Genomic DNA, 19,020 nt, shown 5'->3' with positions numbered 1-19,020 from the left:
AGTTTAGGTTGAACATTTTGAGTTCATGGTACCCAAGGGAACAGTCACCAGAGGACATCAAGGAGCACAGGCTCCACATCTGGAACTGGAGCTGAGGGTGCTAACAGGGCTTTGAGACAGAGTCAAGTGCTGGCAGCAGTGGTACAGTACATAAAGCCCTAGAGTGAATGTGTTGGCTTGCGGGGAGGAGTGTGTGAGAGCTGAGCAGGGGGCTGCTGAGAGCAAGTCAGTACCATTTCTTCTCAGGCCCTTATACTGCAGTATGTTCCACAATTTAACCTCTGGTGAATAAAAATTGGGGCGGTGGTGGGGGGGGGAGACATTAACCTTGTCCCTGCTCTGCCCTGTAAATACAAACATAAGCAGCAAAGACCTATCAAGAAAAAGAAGACATGTTTGTTAAGTGCTTACTATGCACCTGGCCCTGTGCTGAACACTAAATATGAATTGTCTCCTAGGATCATCAAAACAACCCTAGCACAAATGTCCTATCACTACCATTTCACAGATGGGACATTGAGGCTGGGAGGGAACATGTGGGGTAGCTCAGAGCTGTCATGTCACATCCCACCATAGTCAGGCAGTCTCTGGGCCAGATGGAGAACATTGAAGAAGAACAATTATAATATATAAGAACTGCTACTTAGTGAGAGATGGCTCTGGACTAGGAATACAATCTCAGCAAATCCTTACAACCCTCTGAGGCTGATATTGTTACCCCATTTTACATAGATGGAACCTGAGGCTGCAGGAGAAGTCAACCAGACCAGTTTTGAGTCTGGCCCACTGGAAGACCAACACTACAGCCAGAGCCCCACCCTCAGGGGGGTCTCTGAGAAACTGGGAAAACGCTGAATAAATGGTACCATTTATTAAATGCTGACTATGTGCCAGCTGCTGCTCTAAGCACTTCACAAATGGTATTCTCACTGCATCCTCAAAACGACTCTACGAGGTGGCTGCTATTAAAATCCCATTTTATAGACAGAGAAACGAAGGCACAGAGCAGTGAAGTCTGTCGCTCAAGGTCACACAGCTAGTAAATGGTAGAACCTAATGGTTGAACTTGGTTCTGCCTCCCAAACCAAAGCTCTTAACAAAATAATTTCAGTTAACAGCAGTCACCCTGCATTGAAGGCTAACTATGGACTCGGCTCACCCTCAACTTACCACATTCGGTGGATAATACCTTCACACCATTTCTCGGGAGCTAACAATAATGCAAACACGTAATAAGTGCCTTCTATGTGCCAAATGCTTTATTCACCAGATCTCAACATTTCAACAGAATTCCCAACAAAAGACAGACACTATTCTTCCCCGGTTAGACTGAAAGGGGAAACTGAGGTTCGGCGCGGTTTCCCTATATCGCACCTCCAGAGTGGCAGAGCCAGGACCCGAACTCACTGCTACCCGACTCCCATGCCACGCTCTTCGGCAACAGCGCCAGGTAGCTCGTCTGGAAAGTTGAAGCATGCGGGCAAGAGACCGGCCAGGTCCAGAGGGCTAGAGTCCCGCCGCCGCCGCCGCCGCCGCCGCCGCCCCCAACAACCGGTCCCCACACCCGGCCGTCCGCCCAGTCGCCCGCCCGCGCTGACCCTCGGGGTCCGAGGGGACACCGATTCCCCACCACCCTTGCGCGAGGCCGAACCTGCACCCGGAGCCACATACCTGGGCGTCCCAGCTGCCCGCGCAGCGGGCCCCACGACCACGGTATCCAGATCCGCGCCGCTTGCTGGAGACGCCGCCAGCTCCTGTGGCCCGAGTGACTTCCAGGCTGCCCACTTCCAAGCCGCTTCGCGCGACGCCTCCTGGGAACTGTAGTTTCGCCCTAGGCGACAGCAAGCTGAAAAAGGCCTGGTGCCCAGGTGCTGCCGGGAGCTGTAGGCGCGGGGCCGCGCTGCCTTCTGGGAATTGTAGTCCACCTGTCGCCTCAGTGCCTCTGGAGTCTCCAGAGTACTTCCGCAGCCCCGAGGGGCGTGAGGGATAGAGGCGTGTCTTCTGCAGACTCCAGCCCGTTGACCGCGCTCCTCGCTCGGCGAGGGCGGTTTTTCCCTTTTTCCAAGCCCTGTCCGCCTCCTCCCTTCCTTCAATGGACCCTCTTCCTCCCTCTCCGCAAAGCGCGCGCGAGATACTTACACCGAGGGCGCGAGCCTCGGGAGAGGCGGGAATAGCGGAGCAGCGCGCTAGACCCCCAACCGAGGGGAGCCGTGGAGAAGGGCGTCTATGCGCGCTCGCGCACGCGCGCTCGCCGGCCAACTCCGGCCTAAATTGCCGCGGGCCCCCACGGGGAGGACTTTTTTTTTTTCCTTTCGAACGCGCGCGCGCGCGCGCGCGGGGCCTCGCGCTGGGCTTTTTCCTGCCGGGCGCGCGCCAGTGCGCACGCGCGCTCACTCCCCTCGCCTCGGTCAGTCCACCGGGCGCGGGGCTGGGGAGCTAACCGTCCTGTTGGCAGAGTCTTCTCGCAGCATCCCCAAGGTCGCTCGTCAGGCCCTCCTATTCTAGGTCTGATCCTTCACGTAGCTTCTGAGAGCCGCCACACACGCCGTGCCCTCCCTAGTCGGGAATGCAGTCGTCGCAGGTAACAGGCGCGGCCCCGGTCTTGAAGAGGCGGACACGCCCTTCTTCCCTCCGGCGCGGAGAGCTGGGACGACCGAATGTGTTGGGATTCGTGTCTGGTCGCCTCTCCCCGTAGTAGGCGGCTCCGGAACTCTGCCTTCGACGGGAGTCTCATGACCATCACCCAGGGGGTTGCCCTGGAGGCCCGGTTACCTACCATTCATTCGTTTATAGCACATTCTTAGGGTAACCAGTGTTTGTTGAGTACTTACGGCCTGGAAAATTTTGTTCAAATTTAGTCCACCTGCTGGCATAATCAAGGATCCGACTCTTTTTTTCAAAAAATGAATGTTGCCACTCCTACTCCACTAGGGGTTACCGAGGGAACTGGCTAGAATTGCAAGGTTCTCTGGTCAAGAAAACCCAGTCAATACCCTTCGCACCTCATCTTCCTTCCAAGAAGATGCTCAGTAAGACTTGAGCTGGGAAGCATATATTTCTTCTTCCTGAGAGAGGGCAGAGGGTCATTCATTTGCTCATTCATTCAACAAAAATGTATTAAGCACCTACTTCATGCCAGGTTGGGTGATAATGAGGACACGGGAGAAATCAAGATAAATTGGGTTCCTACTCTCAAGGAGTGAAATCCACACCACCACCAGACGGTGATAATTTAAAGCAGTACTATCTAATAGAAATATAATGCAAGCCAAATATGCAATTTTAAAATTTACATTAAAAAGAAACAGGTGAAATTAATTTTAATAATTTATTTAAGCCAGTATACCTAAAATAAGTTATGCTTAATGAATAAAAGATTTACATTGCTTCAGTTTTAAAATTTAAGTTAATTAAAACTCTGAGGCATTAACAAAGATATTCATTTGTGGCATGGGTTATAGCAAAAGGTTGGAAACTGCCCAATTTCCATTAATAGAAGTTTAAATAAATAAATGGTAGTTCAGCCACGCAGTGGAATACACTGCAGCTGACAGCTGTTGAAAAATGAGACAGAGCTGTATGTTTTAATATGAGTTAATCTTTAAGATTATTAAGTGAGAAAAGTGTATATAGCATACTACCATTTGTGTAAGAAAAATAATATTTTTTACATACATGCTTGTGTGTGTACAGAACACCTGAAGAAAGACACAACCAGGGTTACCTTTCTGAAGGGGAACAGGACAGGTGACTTTCTCTTCAGTATATGTTCCTTGGTATGTTTTGAGTATTTTTACCATGTCCATTTTTAAAAGTTGTTTCATTAATGGAGGATGATAGCTAAGTCATAGAATCATTGTATAAGAATTAAATGAAACAATGTATGTAAAATGCCTGGCAACCACTTTACAACCTTAATCAGTTCTGGATGCTATCACTACTCCCATGCTGGATAATTCTTCACTCAATAGAAACTAGCCCACCCTGGTAATATATGTGTGTCCTGGAAAATTGTTTCTTTCTGTAAAGTTAAGTGCATTCCAGTCCCAGCCCTAGCTGTGAACTCACTTATAAGGCCAGAGTAGCAGTCCCAGGCCTGGGGACAGACTTGGGCTCCTTAACAGTAATTCAAAAAAACAGAGTAAGCCAAGATTGCCCTCGGGCTTTACAGTCCCTCTGACTTTACAGTCAACTGATGCCAGCTGGGCTTTCTGCATCCTTGTCCCCAAACGTGAGAGCCACCTGCAAGGCTGTAGGATCCGTGCTGGGCTTTACCTCAAAGTGTGGAGCACACATCACTCTTCTTTTGGGTGGTCAGGTCTCCTTGTTATATGTACTCACAATACTTTGTTCTTTTCCTTCTTCAACAGGGGCCCAATAGTGTCACGGAGTGCAGTACCCCCTAGAGCCAATTCTCTGTATTACAAAGGCAGGGCTCATGGGATGCTGGCTTTCCATCCCACCACCACCGACACAGTACCTTGGAATGGACTGCAACTAAGAAAAAGGATGTGGCACCAGCATCAATGCCCAATCATAGACCTGGTTTGTCTCTATAGTCAGCTAGTCAGATACCATATCTCAGCCCCCAAATTCTGACTCCTCTCAGTTGGCTGCAGGACTTGAATTCTCCCTTTAGATCATCTTTGGGTTATCAAGATATTAAAAAGTCAAGACCATTGGGATTAAGGCATCTGGCGCTCTCTCTGGACTTGCTTTAAAGGACAGGTAAGGAGATTAGGGAATCAAATGTGGGGCATTTTAGGAGAGGTTTCCTCTAAGGAAACTGGTATATGGGATGGGAGAGAGTGGCAACAACAATAACAAACATAGGTATGGGGGTTGAAGGCCTTCCTTCTCACTTAACCTCCAAAGAATATGCCCCCAAAGGGTTCCAACCGCTTGCTTTTTATAGGCTGGTCAAGAGAAGTTGGACCCAGAGGAGATAATTAGGAAAAATGGAAACTGATGTCAATGACTGCAAATTTGTTGACTACAAATGACTACTCTCTCAGCAGCTCTGGGCCCCCAAGAAGGAGCTGGTTGGGTAAATCTGAGCTGTGGGGCCCTGGCCCGTAGGGCCATCCACCGATCCATTTCAGCTGATCACAGTGGCTCCTGAAAGGTGGTCCAAAAGAGCAGCAAGTGCAGGGTTACAGGAGAATAGAATGGAAAAAGATATGGCAGGAGGGCAGCATGCAGCCTTGGGGAGAGTGGAAAGACATAGGGGATGCTAATGTCTGAAAGCCAGTCCCCAGTTCCCATTAGTGGGTTTGTGGGGAAGAGAGCTCACTTAGCATTAGCTGGGAGAACCTTTTACTTCTCTCAAATGATAGAAGAATCTTGAACTGTGAGTTGGATCTTAGTCTTGAAGCTGCCCTGTGTAGCTTTGAACACATCCCTCTTCCTCTCTGAATTCACATTCCTTATATGTACAATGGAGACGGTGGTATCTGCCTCTCAGAATTCTTTCAAGAACTAATGAAGTGATTGATGTGAAAGCTTTTTTTTTTTTTTTTTGGCCGCACCGTGAGGCATGCGGGATCTTAGTTCCCTGACCACAGATCCAACCCGCGCCCCCTACAGTGGAAGCGCAGAGTCTTAACCACTGGACCGCCAGGGAAGTCCCTGTGAAAGCTTTTTTTTGTGGGCACTAAACCACCCTACACATGAGATGATGATAAGTTTTGCCTGTTGCTTCCCCCCGCAGATCCAGCCATCAAGTCTCTGTGGCAACACAGGGCCTAGTCTTAGCCGTGCCAGAGGGTGGGTTCTGCTGACCTTGCCTCAGGAGGCCCAGGCCAAATGATCTGGAACTCCAACAGCTCTCCAAACCAGTGTTTCTCAGACTTTAAGACCAGCTGGAGAACTTGTTAAAACTCAGATTTTGGGGCCCTACTCTCGGAGTTTCTGATTTAGTAGGTCTAGGGTGGGGCCTGATAATTTGCATTTCTAACAAGTTCCCAGGTGATGCTGATGCTGCTGTCCTGAGGATCGCAGTTTGGGGACCACTTTAAACTGAAAGTCCATCAGTTTTCCTTCGTCTGGCAGGCTCAAGGATGGCTTCCACTGCCCTCTGCTGGCCAGACTATTAAATTTAGCTGTAATGTTTCCAGAGCAACTGAAAAGTACAAAGTATAGGTTGGAAGGAAAAAACTAGTACTTCTCTGAGAACCAAACCAGCCTAAAAACAGCAGTCATAATTGTTTGTTGCTTTAGAGTATACTTTAAAAAGTATTCACAGGAATTATCTTAGTCTATCCTTGCAACAATCCTGTGAAGTTGCAAGGATCTGGCATTTTCATTTTACAAATGAGGAAAACAAGCGCATCGTCAGATCAGTAATGACAGACCCCCTGACAGAGGGAACTTGTTAAAAGTAGGATTTATTCACCATCCAACTAAGAAAAGTAGAGGTTTGTCCTCATGAAGGCCAAAGAGAAGGGAATGGGGAGGAGGAGGATGAATAGCAGATGTATCACATTCAAGAGAGCTACTTGATTCCACAAGCCTGGGAAAGCCTGCAAGGCCCAATGGCTGGATCCTTTCTCCAGCTGGGCTACACGGAGCTGACTCTTTGTCCTGGGCACCCTTTATCTCGATTTCCTGTTTCAGTAGTCAGACTTCAAGGTCCACAGAATCACCTAGGGAGCTTGTTACAAGGGAAGCGCTCAGGGGCCCACCACCATGGTTCTGCTTCAGTACCTAAGGATCTGCATTTTAAGATGTACCTCTCCCCCAGGAATCCCGGTACAGGAGGTCCAGGGTCCACACTTTGGGAACTACTAGTTCTTGCAAAAAGATCCCTTGACAGCCCATCACCAGCAAGGAACAATTATTTGCCTGTGACAGTATTCCTTTCCAGCCCCTCTTAGATTTCTCTGCTTCCCTCCCCCATAATATCCTATTGGATGATAGCCAATGCTAAGATTCAACTTGCAACTCCTTTATTTACCCTCTCCAAGCCTCAGTTTTCTCAAATGAGGTAATACCTACCTCACTGGGCTGCAGTGAGGATTAAATGAGAGGGTATCTTATGCATAGTTCCTGACATTCAAAAAGTGTCCAATAAACATGAGTTCATGGACCTTGCCTTCTGATTTCTGATTTCAGTGGCTAAGCTGGCCTCTTTTGTATTCCTACAGGTTTTTAAACAGTGGTCCTGAGGAGGACCAGGGGATAATCAAGGTGATGACTTCCCCCAGACTCATTCCCGTGTGGAAGGATTTTAAATACCTTATAAATGACATGATACATAAAAGCAAGGTAATGTATATGTAGAACATAAACATGTTACTGGCCTCTATCTATCTTAAGATTTATGAGCACTTCAGGGGAGCATAGATCCGCTATGCAGGAAGCAGGCAGGGTAGATGATAAAGACAACTGTCCCCTTAGTAGAAAGTGGGCCATCAACTTCCAAATGAGTCTAGAGACCTCTTGCAAGGACATTTTGATGGTGAGAGGTTAACACTTTGAAGCATTTCAGAAGAACCAACCCTCTGGGAAGAGAGATTTTTCTAAAAGAGAATGGAGAAGGCACCAGAGAGAACATCTGCCAACCTCAGTTTTGCTATGGCTGGCTCTGTGTAAAAGGATCCCAGGTGCATGTTTCATAGCACATGCTCTATCACAGTGGGATAATACACACACACACACACACACACACACACACACACACACACACACACACACATAGTGTGTGTGTGTCTATATATATATATTAAGTGTGTGTATATGTATTTGTGTATGTGTGTGTGTGTATATATATATATACATAAAAAAATCTTCCTCTGTCAAACTTCAAGGCCAGATAGGGTGTCCTAAAGGTCTTACTTAGTGCAGTTTTAGGCTTTAATAAAGCTGTGCTGACTTTTGGGATACTGTGTTACTTTACATGTGGGCATATGGCAGTGCACTTGCCTTTGTAATCTGTTAAATGTGTCTTTTATGACATATGTACCTTTTAGACAGGAGGGAGAATGTTAGAGGACATGTTGGGAAGAACATCAGTTTTCTCCTGTGCTCACACCATAAAGTTTGCCCATATAGGCCCTATAGCGGTTTGGTTCGCTTTTGTGTTGGGGGTTTTGTTACATGCTTGTGAAGTATAGTGTCCCACAGGCGATAAATTGTCCTTGTGTGGGAGCCACAGGAGTGATCCTTGGGGCTGAGGCGTAACTTTGAGAACTGCTTTAATTGTGACTTGCATGAGAATATATTTAGTGTATATGTGTCCTGGTCTCTTAGTTTATGCCATGCCTCTCCCCAGCAAACTTTAGATGACCCAAAGATTGATGTAGTTGTGTTGAGTGACCGGTCCCAGATCCTGTTCAAAGAGTCTCGCCATCCTCAAAATATGCCACTTATATGCTATTACTTCAGTGATGCCCACTTCTTTGCTTCCCTCCCGTGGGTGACAACAAGCACAAAAGAAATACAGGTAAAACTACCCAGCCTTTCTTCTTAGCCCATTCTACAGGGGCCATGCCCATGTAAGTTCTGACCCTAGATTAACCCAGAAAGATACACCCCTTGAATGAAAGTGACCTGGATCCAGGATTCCCCGTTCATCCTTTCTCCAATTACAGTCTCTGTGTTGAACAGATTTTATGGTTCTCCTAAAGTAGGCCAAGGTTAGGGAAAGAGTCCTAGGTTTCCTGCTTCTACAATATTTCCAACTCCCAAAACCAGGGGGTAAAATCACTCTAGAGTCTTCCAGTTTCTCCTTAGCAAGAGAAAAATAGCTGAGTATTCTGCCCTTTCTTCTTCCACTATCTTTTCTAGGCAGTTCCCATCTTTTTCTCTTCTAGGCTGTGGTATGGATGAAGAGCAAAACTGAGGACATGGTGCAGAAGAGAACATTCTCCATGACTGAACGACTGCCGCCCATCCAGTCCATGGTTCACACAGGTTCCTTTCATATCCTCGTGGTCTACTGTGGTGACCTGCTCCTGCGGCTCTTTGGGGACCACTTTCAGTCATTCAAACCCCTAGGTATAGTGCCCTGCCGCTTTAACATCAGCTGCCTCTGCTATGACCCAGAAATGAAGATGCTTCTGTCGGGAATCCTGGGGGCAGTGGTCACCTGGATCATGGAGCAGAGTGGCAAGGGTCTCCAAATAGCCCACATGGTTTCCATGCCTGGTGATGAGCTTGTCCACAACATCATGTTGAACGGCCCCAATGGCTCCCTTGTAGCCCTATGTGAGACTGTGGTGAGGGTCCTTGAGCGCCAGGGCCACGGCCGGCTGGCAGAGGTGAAGAGGTTCCCTTCCACCACCAGTGGCTCCTCAATCACCTGCTGCTTCACCTGTTTTGAGCAGGGCTTTCTCTATGCTGGAAACAGGACTGGGGAAATCCAAGTGTGGAGCCTCAATCAGGGGCACGCACTCCACAGTTTCAAGGCCCATTTCTCATCGGTGATATGTATCCGCAGCCGGCCAGAAGCCCACACCCTGCTAACAGCCGGCCAAGAAGGCTTAATCAAGGAGTGGAACCTGACTTCAGGGAGTCTGCTGCGGCAGCTAGAACTTGGCGAGGAACTGTATCAACTCCAGTTTATTGATAGCACTACTTTCTTCTGCCAGACTACCCATTCTTTCTCCTTGCGCAGTCTGCCGTGCTTCTATAACCTCTTCAATGTCTGTGGCTCTGCTCCCAAGCAGATACGTCGGGTCCGCTGTGGCAATAACTGGTTCCGGATCCTGTGCACTACTGAGGATGGCTTGTTGCGCTTTGTGTCCCCACTAACAGGGAATCTTCTGGTTATCACCTGGCCCTTCTCAATCCTGGACCGGGCTGTGGATTGGGCCTATGACCCAAATAAAGAGGAGCTCTTTGTAGCAACAGGCAGCTCAGATGTGCTGGTATTTGACACAACCCGCTGCCCTTGCCCAGCCAAGTATCTTATATGCACCTCACCAGATTCTCAGGACTTGGTACAATGCCTGGCTTATGGGCATTTCCACCTGGGTCGGGGTCTAGAAGGACTAATGTTCTCTGGACACCAGAGTGGTGTGATCAGAGTGCTTTCCCAGCACAGCTGTGCCCAAATAGAGAAACTCATGCACTTCGGGGCTGTATTAGCACTCTCTACACTGCCTGGAGGGCTTTCTGGTTGCCGAGAAAACTCTTTGCTCTGTTCCTATGGAATGGATGACTATGTACACCTATCAGAAGCTGTGCTTGAAGGGGTGAGAGTGCAGCTGCAGCCCCTTGCCAGCATTCTCAGCAGCTGTAAGCTAACACACTTGATACTCTTGCCCAAGTCTGTGAGTGCCATCACGGAGACTAACTGCCTGCGTCTCTGGAAGTTCCATGACTTTCTGTCCTCTGGGTCACAGGAAGGCTCAACGTTCATAGACACATTGCCTCTGCCCCAGTGTACCATCACATCTTTTGATGTCTGCCTATCCTTGAGTCTTTTTGTCACGGGTGGCAGTGATGGCTCTGTCCGGATCTGGAACTTCCATGGTAGACTCATAGCCATGCTGGACTCATCATTGCACTTCGGCCCACTCTGCTTTGCAAATGACCGGGGTGACCTGCTAGTCACTTTCAACCAGAGTCTTTATCTGGTGTCCTGTTTAAAACTGCTTCCCTCAGCCCTGCTGGCTCGCCTTTCCCTTATAGGTTTGACAGATGAAGTGCTAGAAGTTCCTAAGCCTTTCATACCAAGCTTCTTCTTCTCCTTTGAGACCATGTTTGTGCCCAAGTATATCTACTTTGGACAAGGGCAACAGCAATTAGTGGGTCTGGAGAACCTTGTCAATAATCGGGCCATCGCCTTTGATCATAATGTGCCACACGTCATAGAAGATGAGCAAGGGAGCCCTGTGTTACTGTCTTCCTTCAGACACGATTCCTTGTATAAGGAAGCTGATTGGACACAGGTGAAAAAACCTCTGCATTCCCATTATGTTCTTCCTCCCCAGCTACAGCTGACTACCTGGGATGGACTCAACCCTTACCAGATACTGCAATACTACTTTGGCCATGGGCAGAAATGGCTCTTGGCTCCTGATTGCTACATTCCTAACTCAGTGATTCGTGCCCGTCTTTGGCCACAGGGCAGCCCAATATACCTACAGTGCAACCTGCACTCACCCATGCGGGACCTGGAATGGGACAAGTCTCAACAATTCTTCTTCTGGCACGGTAGGGCAAGAGCTATAAGTGATGTAGGAGAATATGCACATGAAAAGGAGGATGAAGACTTCCTTGAAATAAGAGCGTCAAAGGATATAACTTACAGTGTCCTTACAGACTCAGCAAACTGCAGTTGGCTGGGAAGAAAGATGAGTGAAGTAGCTATCAATAGCCTGATAGAGACAATTCTCAATATTATGATCCATGCTTCTCCACTGAAGTACCAGAGCTGTATTGGTACACTAGGGCAAATCTTTGCCTCTTACCAGGTTCCTCCACTCCTGCGTGCTGAAACAGCCCGTCGTCTGTTGGATGATACAACCAATTCCAATCCACTGATCCGAGAGCTAGCCTGGGAAGGGCTGAAGTGTCTAGGAATGATTACACATCTCTTTGCCGTGCCTCTGGCCCAAAGACTAATGGACAAAGATGAAAGAGTAAGGAATAAGGCCCTGAGCCTCATGGCTGAGACTGGAATCCACTCTAAGACCTCACTCTTAAACTTGATCCAGAACGAAGATACTTTCCGGGAGATGCAGTAAGTTCTTTGTGCCTTCCTCAGTTCTTTACTAGCTTCTGATTTTCTTCTTCCCCTTTCCCATTTTTCCCTTCTCTGCCTTCACTGTCTCTTCATCTCTGTTCATTAGCTCTTTCTGTCCTTTTTCCTTGTTCATAGTCTTTTTCCATTCCTATACTATCCTGATGATCCCCTAACTGCTCACTCCTTTCTCCATTTCTTCTCCTATTCCTACCTCTTCAAGTGCCCCATTTTCACCCTCTTCTCCTACCCTTGAAGGCCCCATACAGGTCACGCCATGCATTACCATCTTGGCTTTCTAGACTTTTTCTTTCTTCTTCACCATTCTTTACCTGTACATACTCTGTCTCTGTTGGTCATGTTGTCAAGTCCCCTGCCTGTTCCATAGCTGTTCTTTCCTTCTCATTCTCCCTCTTGTCCCTGATTCAGCATGGTCCTTCCTCTCCTTTGACTTTCATAGGCAGGAAATGATTGGGGAAGAAACCCTGGACCATCTGCTGGGAATGCAGGCCACAGATCTCCAAATCCTTCATACCCAAGTGGAGCAGCGATTGAATGAAAACCTGATCTTATCACTGGGTGATGAAAAGCCTACTTTTTCTTTAGATGTCTCAGGGGCTTCTGAACTTACCACCCTTTCCAACCAACTTGATACAGCTCCTGAAGAACCTGAAGTTGCCTACAAGCCCAGCAAAGGCCAAAGATGGGGCCGAGTAGGCGGCAGAAAGCATAGTATGTATGGGGTGATCTGGTTAATGCCTCAGGGTCCCCAAGAGGCAGGGTAGTTAAGGCTAACTTGGGTCAAGAGGTATCAGATAGGAACAGAGGTAAGTGGAAAGATCCTTTCACAGAAAAGAACCTTCCTAGGAAGAATCCACCCAAATTCAGAGAGACTCCAAAACCTATCTCTGTAAGACTTGACAGAGGTCGGGGAGGCAGGGGAGGGAGGAGGGAAGGGACTGGGAATAAAGCAAGGAGAATGCCTTTTTTTTTAAAAAAAGGCCTCAGCCCCCTCTGTTGCTACATCTGTTATGGCAGTTCCTCTTAGCTCATATCAGATTTTGGGAAGGGCTTCATTTAAGCCTCCCAAGCTTCCCTTATCTACATCTCCTGATTCTCCCTATAGCCCGAAAATTTTTGCAGAGCCTCAAGAAGATGAAAGAGACTGGCACAGAGCCAGGTCCCTTAGAGGGTGAAGGTGATCAGAGTGAAGCTGCACCAACTGAGAGGGAGGAGTGTAGGTCTTCAACCTCCAGTACACTAAAGATTTCAAAAGATGACGAACAAGAGCCTCCAGGGATAGATGCCTCAAAGGATCATGTTGCATTGAAGATGCTGAGGAAGATACGTGACAAAAGAGGCAGGAAAGCAACACTTCAGAAACCCATAGAGAGGCGCAAGAGGAAGACAATAGACGCTGAAGTTACAGTTGAGGACCCTCCATATCCTATAAGGAGAGAATCAGTTGTGAAGCTGGTGGAAGTCAGAGGGCAGAGTGCCTCTGGAGCTCCTGGCCACAGGACTACCCCTGGAGATGGCTCATCATGGCGGGACGATCTATGTCGTCTTATGACCCTGAGGATATCTGGTTCCCAGACAAAAATGTCAGAAGCTCTAAACACTGAGCTAGTGACCATGGCTCAGGCGGTGCTGGCAGATCGACGGCCCAGCTGGGAGCTCTTTCAGGAGATCTGCCCCCTGTTGAAGAAAGAAAGTAAGGAACGGCTTGAGGACCTTGACTGGGATGTAGCCTGGCCAGAGGAGAAACCAGTTTTTCCTCATGCAGGAGCAATTAGAGAGGACATGGTGATCAGTGACAAGGAAGAGGAGACAAAAGAGGAGCAAGAGCGAAAGAAAGAAAGGGATGTGCTGGACTTGTGGGAAACCCAGGTGATTCCAAACAAAGGCAAGAAAAAGAAAGTTGTTTTTTTAGAACCAGACGTAACCAAGGGAAAACGAATATCAAAGAAAGAAGAGAAGAAACCCTCTAAGAAGCCTTCTAAGCAGGAGGGGAAAGCAGTCCAGCAGGAAATAAAAGTGGATAAAAAAGAGAGGAAAAAAACCAAAGAAGAGGAGACGGACGTGAGTCAGGAAGTGGGGGAAAAGGCCAAATTAGAGGAGAAAGTGATTGAGCAAGAAGGAAGACCAGTTAAGGAAGAGACAAAACTGTCTCAGCAGGAGTGGAAGAAGCTCTGGGATCAGTGGAAACAGGCCAACAGTGAGACGAGGATATCCTGGGATGAATGGAAGAAAGCCTGGGAAAGCAGGCGTATTCAGGAAGAGGAGAAGCTCCATGAGGAAGAAGAAAAGCTGTTCCCAGATGAGGAAGAGCTGGAGAGGGACAAGAAGAAGCAGACATGGGATAAATGGTCACAGATCTGGGAAAAGATGTCAGCCAGGGCCAGGGAGCAATTGTTGGAGGATGAGGAGGAAGTGACCCTGGAGGAAGAATTGTCTCAGGAGTGGGAAGGAGAAGAAGCAGCAGCAGCAGAAGAAGAAGAAGAGCTGATGACAGAAGAGCAGAGACAGATCCATCAAGAATATAAACAGGCACAGGTTGAGAGGAAACGGGCCCAAGTTAAAATAAAACGAGCCCAAGAAGAGAGGAAGCTGGCACAAGAAGTAGAGAAGCTAGCACAGGAAGAGAGAAAACTGGCTCAGGAAGAGAGAAACATGGCCAGAGACTATGAGAAACTGGCCCAGAAAGACAGGAAAATGGAGGAGGTAGAGAGGAAGTTTATCCAGAATGAGGAAAAACTAGCCCAAAGAGAGGAGATGCTAACCCAGGAAGCAGAGAAATTGGCCCAGCGAAGGAAGAAACTGGCCATGAAATTGGAGAAACTGGCTCAAGAAGAAGAGAAAAAAGCAAAGAAAGGAGGGAAGCTAGCTGAGGTAAAAAAGATATTGGTCCAGAAATTGGAAAAACTGGCCCAGAAGGAGCAAGATGTAGCATGGCAAGAAAAGGAACTAGCCCAGGAATTGGAGAACCTGGCATGGGAAGAGGAGGAACTGAATCAGGAAGAGGAGGAACTGGTCAATGAAGAGGAGAGACTGGATCAGGAGGAGATGACACTGGCCTCTCAAGAGGAGAAACTGAATGTGGAAGAGAAAGAAGTGGTCCAGGAAGAAGAACTGCTGATCCAGAAAGAGGAGAAACTGGTCCAGGACAAGGAAAAACTGGCTGAGGAAAAGGAAAGACTTGGCCAGAAAAGGGAGCAATTGATGGAGAATAAGCAAAAGTTGGCCCAGGAAGAAGAGCTGCTGATCCAGGAAGAGAAGAAACTGGCCCAGGACAATGTAAAATTTCCTGAAGAAGAGGAAAGACTTAGCCAGAAAAGGGAGCAACTGATGGAGAACAAGCAGAAATTGGCCCAAGAAGAAGAGCTACTGATCCAGGATGAGAAGAAACTGACCCAGGACATGGAAACACTGCCTGGGGAGGAGGCAAGACTTGTCCAGAAAAGGGAACAATTGCTAAAGAATAAGCAAAAACTGGCCCAGGAAAGGAATAAATTGGTCCAGAGCAAGGAAGAACTCCCCAAAACCAAGGAGATACTAGCCTGGAGGCAGAAGACTCTGGCTCAGGAGAAGGTGAAACTGGCTCAGAGGAAAGAAAACTTAATCCAGCTCAAAGAAAGCCTCACTGAGAAGAGAAAGAAATCAGACCAAGAAAAGGAGAAACTGGACATGTACAAGAAGAGACTGGTTCAGATAGAGAAGAAGCTGATGGAGGAAAAGGAGAAACTTTTCCAGAAGAAGGAGAAATTGGCTGCTATAGAGGAAAAACTGACCCAATTAGAGGAAAGGCTGGCTGAGGAACAGCACCAAATAGCCCAGGACAAAATGAAATTAGCTATGGAAAAGAGGGTGATATTCCAAGCACTGAAACAGCTCAGAGGTGACTGGTCTATTACTAAGGAAGGAAAGGCATTGGGCATGGAAATAAAGAAATTGGCCTGGGAGAAGATGAGACTGGCTGCGGGAAAGGCAACTCTCTTTAAAAAAGAGACTCAAGAAACTTCAAGACAGGGAAGACCAATTAAGGATGAACTAGAACTAATTAAGAGGAAATTGTCACTAGAGGAAAAGATACTGGTCTATGAAGATAGGATACTGGCCACAGAGCAAACAGACATTACCAAAGGAGAACTGGAGTTTACTAGAGGAGGGAGAGTATGTGCCCAGGAAGAAAGGAAGCTAGCCAAATTAATAAGGAAGATGGCTAAAGAAAGCAAGGGCATTTCCAAGGAACCATTAAAAGTAAGCAGCAAAATCTTAAAGGTACTTCAAGGCCTTATCAAAAAAGAAAGGAAACTAACCCAGGAAGAAATAGAGATGACAAAGTTAAAGAGGTCTTTCATTACTAAGGAAAAGGAATTGAACAAGGTACAGAATGAACTTGATGCCAAGGAGTGGGATTTTTCTGAGGAACAACCAGAAATTGCCACAGATGAGAAGAAACTGGCTAAGAGGCAGAGAGAACTGGCCAAGGAAATGAGAAGACTGATAAAGAAAGAGAAAAAGATGACTGAGGAAGAAAACAGATTGGCCAGGCAACACAGAGAAGTCATACAGGAAGAAGAGGAGGATGAAATAACAGAGGAAGAAGAGGCAAAGCCATTCCTTAAACAAAGGTCAAGAAAGAGAAAAAAGCTAAAGAGAGTTGATTTGCAACAGGAAGAGTTTCTCAGTCAAGAGGATGAGGTGAAAAGTGTGAAAAGTGAAGAGAGCTTTTCTGAAGAAATGGAAAGCTTATTAGATGAAATAGAGCGAGAGAGTTTGTCTGAAGAGGAGGAGGAGGAGGAAGAGGAGGAAATGGAAGAGGAGGAAGAAGAGGAAGGGAAGGAGAAGAAGAAGAAAAAGAAGAAGAAGGTGCAGGAGGAGGAAGTGTTTGAGAAGGAGGAAAGCATGAGTGAGGAAGAGATGGAGCGTTTGAGTGAGAAAGAGGGGGAGGAAGAGGAGAGAAGCTCATTGGAAGAAGAGGTAGACAAGAAGAAAGAGATCTTTAAAAAAGAAAAACTATTTAAGTTACCAGGAGAAAGAAAAAAGGACTTAAAAGGAAGAGAAGCAGTCCCTTCTATTGAGAAGAGAATCCCCAAGGTCAAAGGCAGAGCTATAAAACTTGAAGTTCTCAAAAGCCCTCCCAAGCAACTGATCTCAGTAGTTCTGGGGAGGGAAGAGAAGATACCAGTGCCAGGGTCAACTAAACAAATATCCTGGGAAGATAAGGCCACAGTACTTGAGACGTCCAGGGTATTCCCAGGGACAGGGTTTATGGATAAACAAGAAGAACTGTTGAAGAAATATAAGCCCATACCTCTACAAGTTTTGGATACAGTTTTGGAGTCCCAAGAGCCTGACTTAAAGACCCCATATTTATCCTACATATTGAAGAAGACCATGGAAGCTCATAAACTCCAAGGCAAACAACTAGGGGCCAAGTGGCAGTGGCTTCTGCAGCGTCATCCATCTCTGAAGGGACAGACTGAGGTACAATTACCTGTGTCCAAAATCCTGGCTGAGGAAATATATGCAGACATCAGCCTCTCAGATGTAGAGTGGATCCACCATGTCCTAGAACAGATGGAGGCAGGAGAACCGCTTTCCAGGGATAGTTTCCACAGATTGTGCCAGCTTCTCAAAGACCTCACTGCAAAGGAAAACTTAGAGTGGATGCATCTGGCCAAACTTGAAGCCATTGTGTACCGTCACAAGCAGAACTTGGAATCACGAAGCACAAGTATCTCAAAACCCAGTAAGGAGCCCATGGGTCCAAAATACCTGAAAGTGATCCCTCCTATAAAAGGAAAGGAAAAGGAAAGCTGGCTAAAACCTTTGGCTGTCACCACACCAAAGTCCCCATTAGCTACCAAAATGATTCCAGACCTGAAGGCTATAAATTGGCATCTTCTAGGAGAGCCTTACAGGAGTGTGCGGGCAGAGCAGATATCCACTGCTCGCAAGGAGATGGAGATGCAACACCATTATCCTCCAACAAGAGACATTTTCACAGGTGCCCTTGACCCTGTGGAAAAACAAACCCTAGCACTGATGTTTCAAAAGGACTTCTGGGCTTTTAAGGATAAGGGCAGGTCTGCCAAATTTCCCAAGTTGGAAAAGAAGGCACAGCCCATCTCTAAAAAAAAGGACAAGGTGCCTCTATGGGAGACATTTGTGGCAATGTACCATGTTTTGCGGATGTTGCAGGAGCGATACGCGAAAGACAGTGCTGCTTGGATGGAACAGTTCTACCGTCTCATGGACCTGTACCAGCTTAAGTCCCCCCGAATCCAGAGGCTACTACAGGAACTGCTATTGAGAGGGGCACCCCAATCCCAAGAGATCATTTACAAAGAGGCCCTAAAGGCCACGGAGCTAGTTCCTGGGGAGCGGTTGTTCTACCACCTGTTCTGTGGTGGCTCTCACACCCCTAAAGGTCCTCTGGAGTTCCAGGAGGTGGTTCCCCTCCCAGGGAAGAACAATGTACGTACCATGCTCCCTATGGGCATTGCCCAGTATGGGATCTTAGAACTTGCCTGGAAGAGCCTGCCGCAAGCTGATGTACACCTCACCAAGGAATTGCCCTACAACGTTGCTCCTACCCCCTAATCTGGGACTGAAGGGGCAGGACTTTTCATTCCCACCTGGAGAAAGGCCTTGTCACCAGAATTTAGACCTTTATCCCTAGGGCCCACACAGAGGTAGAGCCATGCCAAAGTTCCTTCCCTATCTAGTTCCAGAAACCAGCTTTTATATGTGGAATAAAGAGGAGATTCTCATTTATAACAAGCACTGTGATGTGTCCCTTTTCCTCAAATGTTGCTTCTCCAGAAAGGTAGCCAGGGAGACCAGATACTCACATACTCTTGAGAGTGGGAAGACTTCCCCAAAGCCAGTGGTGCTCACTCATCCTCTGGAGGCCTTCAGGCAGAAGAGTCTGTCCTTGTCCTCTTCCTTCCTTGCCCCTCACCATTCTCCCTTAAAGACCATAGGAAGGAAAGCACCTGGCACAAAAATGTATATTTGGCATTAATATAAGAGGCCTTGATATAATGGAAAGAAAATGGATTTTAGGATCAGAAGACCCAGTATTTTGCCCCTTGGTTTTGGGGGGTACACAGTGGAGGCAGACTCTTTCCTGACTATAGTTCTGCATGCTGATGACTTGAGTACCAAACAGCAGTTATGGTGGGTGTTGAGGAGATCCTCAGAGAACAGGAAAAACTTCAGTAAGTTCTAGCCAGTACCAGCTGGTGACCTCATTACCGGATGGCATTAAGAGATGAGGCCATTTGAGGTTAAAGCAGGAAGAAAAGGAGGGAAGCCTATAT

The 19,020-nt window shown here is 47.3% G+C and overlaps 2 protein-coding genes across 13 annotated transcripts in view; one reads left to right on the top strand and one right to left on the bottom strand.

The window, feature by feature from the left end:
- The window catches only part of SIPA1L3 (signal induced proliferation associated 1 like 3), a 237,901-nt gene extending 235,405 nt beyond the window's left edge, over window positions 1–2,496 (bottom strand). For 5 of the 12 annotated variants that reach the window (XR_004479297.2, XR_004479296.2, XM_033413798.2 and 2 more), the window contains exon 1: window positions 1,672–2,495. The gene's annotated coding sequence lies outside the window, so the exon portion shown is untranslated. Of the gene's footprint in view, window positions 1–1,671 lie in introns of all 12 variants that reach the window. The other 7 variants (XM_049702742.1, XM_033413794.2, XM_033413791.2 and 4 more) reach the window with 4 other exon arrangements.
- Window positions 2,441–18,515, top strand: WDR87 (WD repeat domain 87). The gene is made up of 7 exons (XM_033413790.2): window positions 2,441–2,581; window positions 4,371–4,728; window positions 7,146–7,266; window positions 8,273–8,443; window positions 8,814–11,689; window positions 12,150–12,421; window positions 12,816–18,515. The coding sequence occupies exons 3-7, from the start codon at window positions 7,192–7,194 to the stop codon at window positions 18,296–18,298; spliced, it is 8,877 nt and encodes a 2,958-aa protein (XP_033269681.1). The 5' UTR covers window positions 2,441–2,581; window positions 4,371–4,728; window positions 7,146–7,191; the 3' UTR covers window positions 18,299–18,515.
- Window positions 18,516–19,020: the final 505 nt, after the last annotated feature.

Source organism: Orcinus orca, chromosome 20 (assembly GCF_937001465.1).
Source record: "Orcinus orca chromosome 20, mOrcOrc1.1, whole genome shotgun sequence".
NCBI classification, from domain to species: Eukaryota; Metazoa; Chordata; class Mammalia; order Artiodactyla; family Delphinidae; genus Orcinus; species Orcinus orca.
The sequence above is the reverse complement of the archived record's forward strand: the minus strand, read 5'-3'. Positions and strand labels throughout refer to the sequence as shown.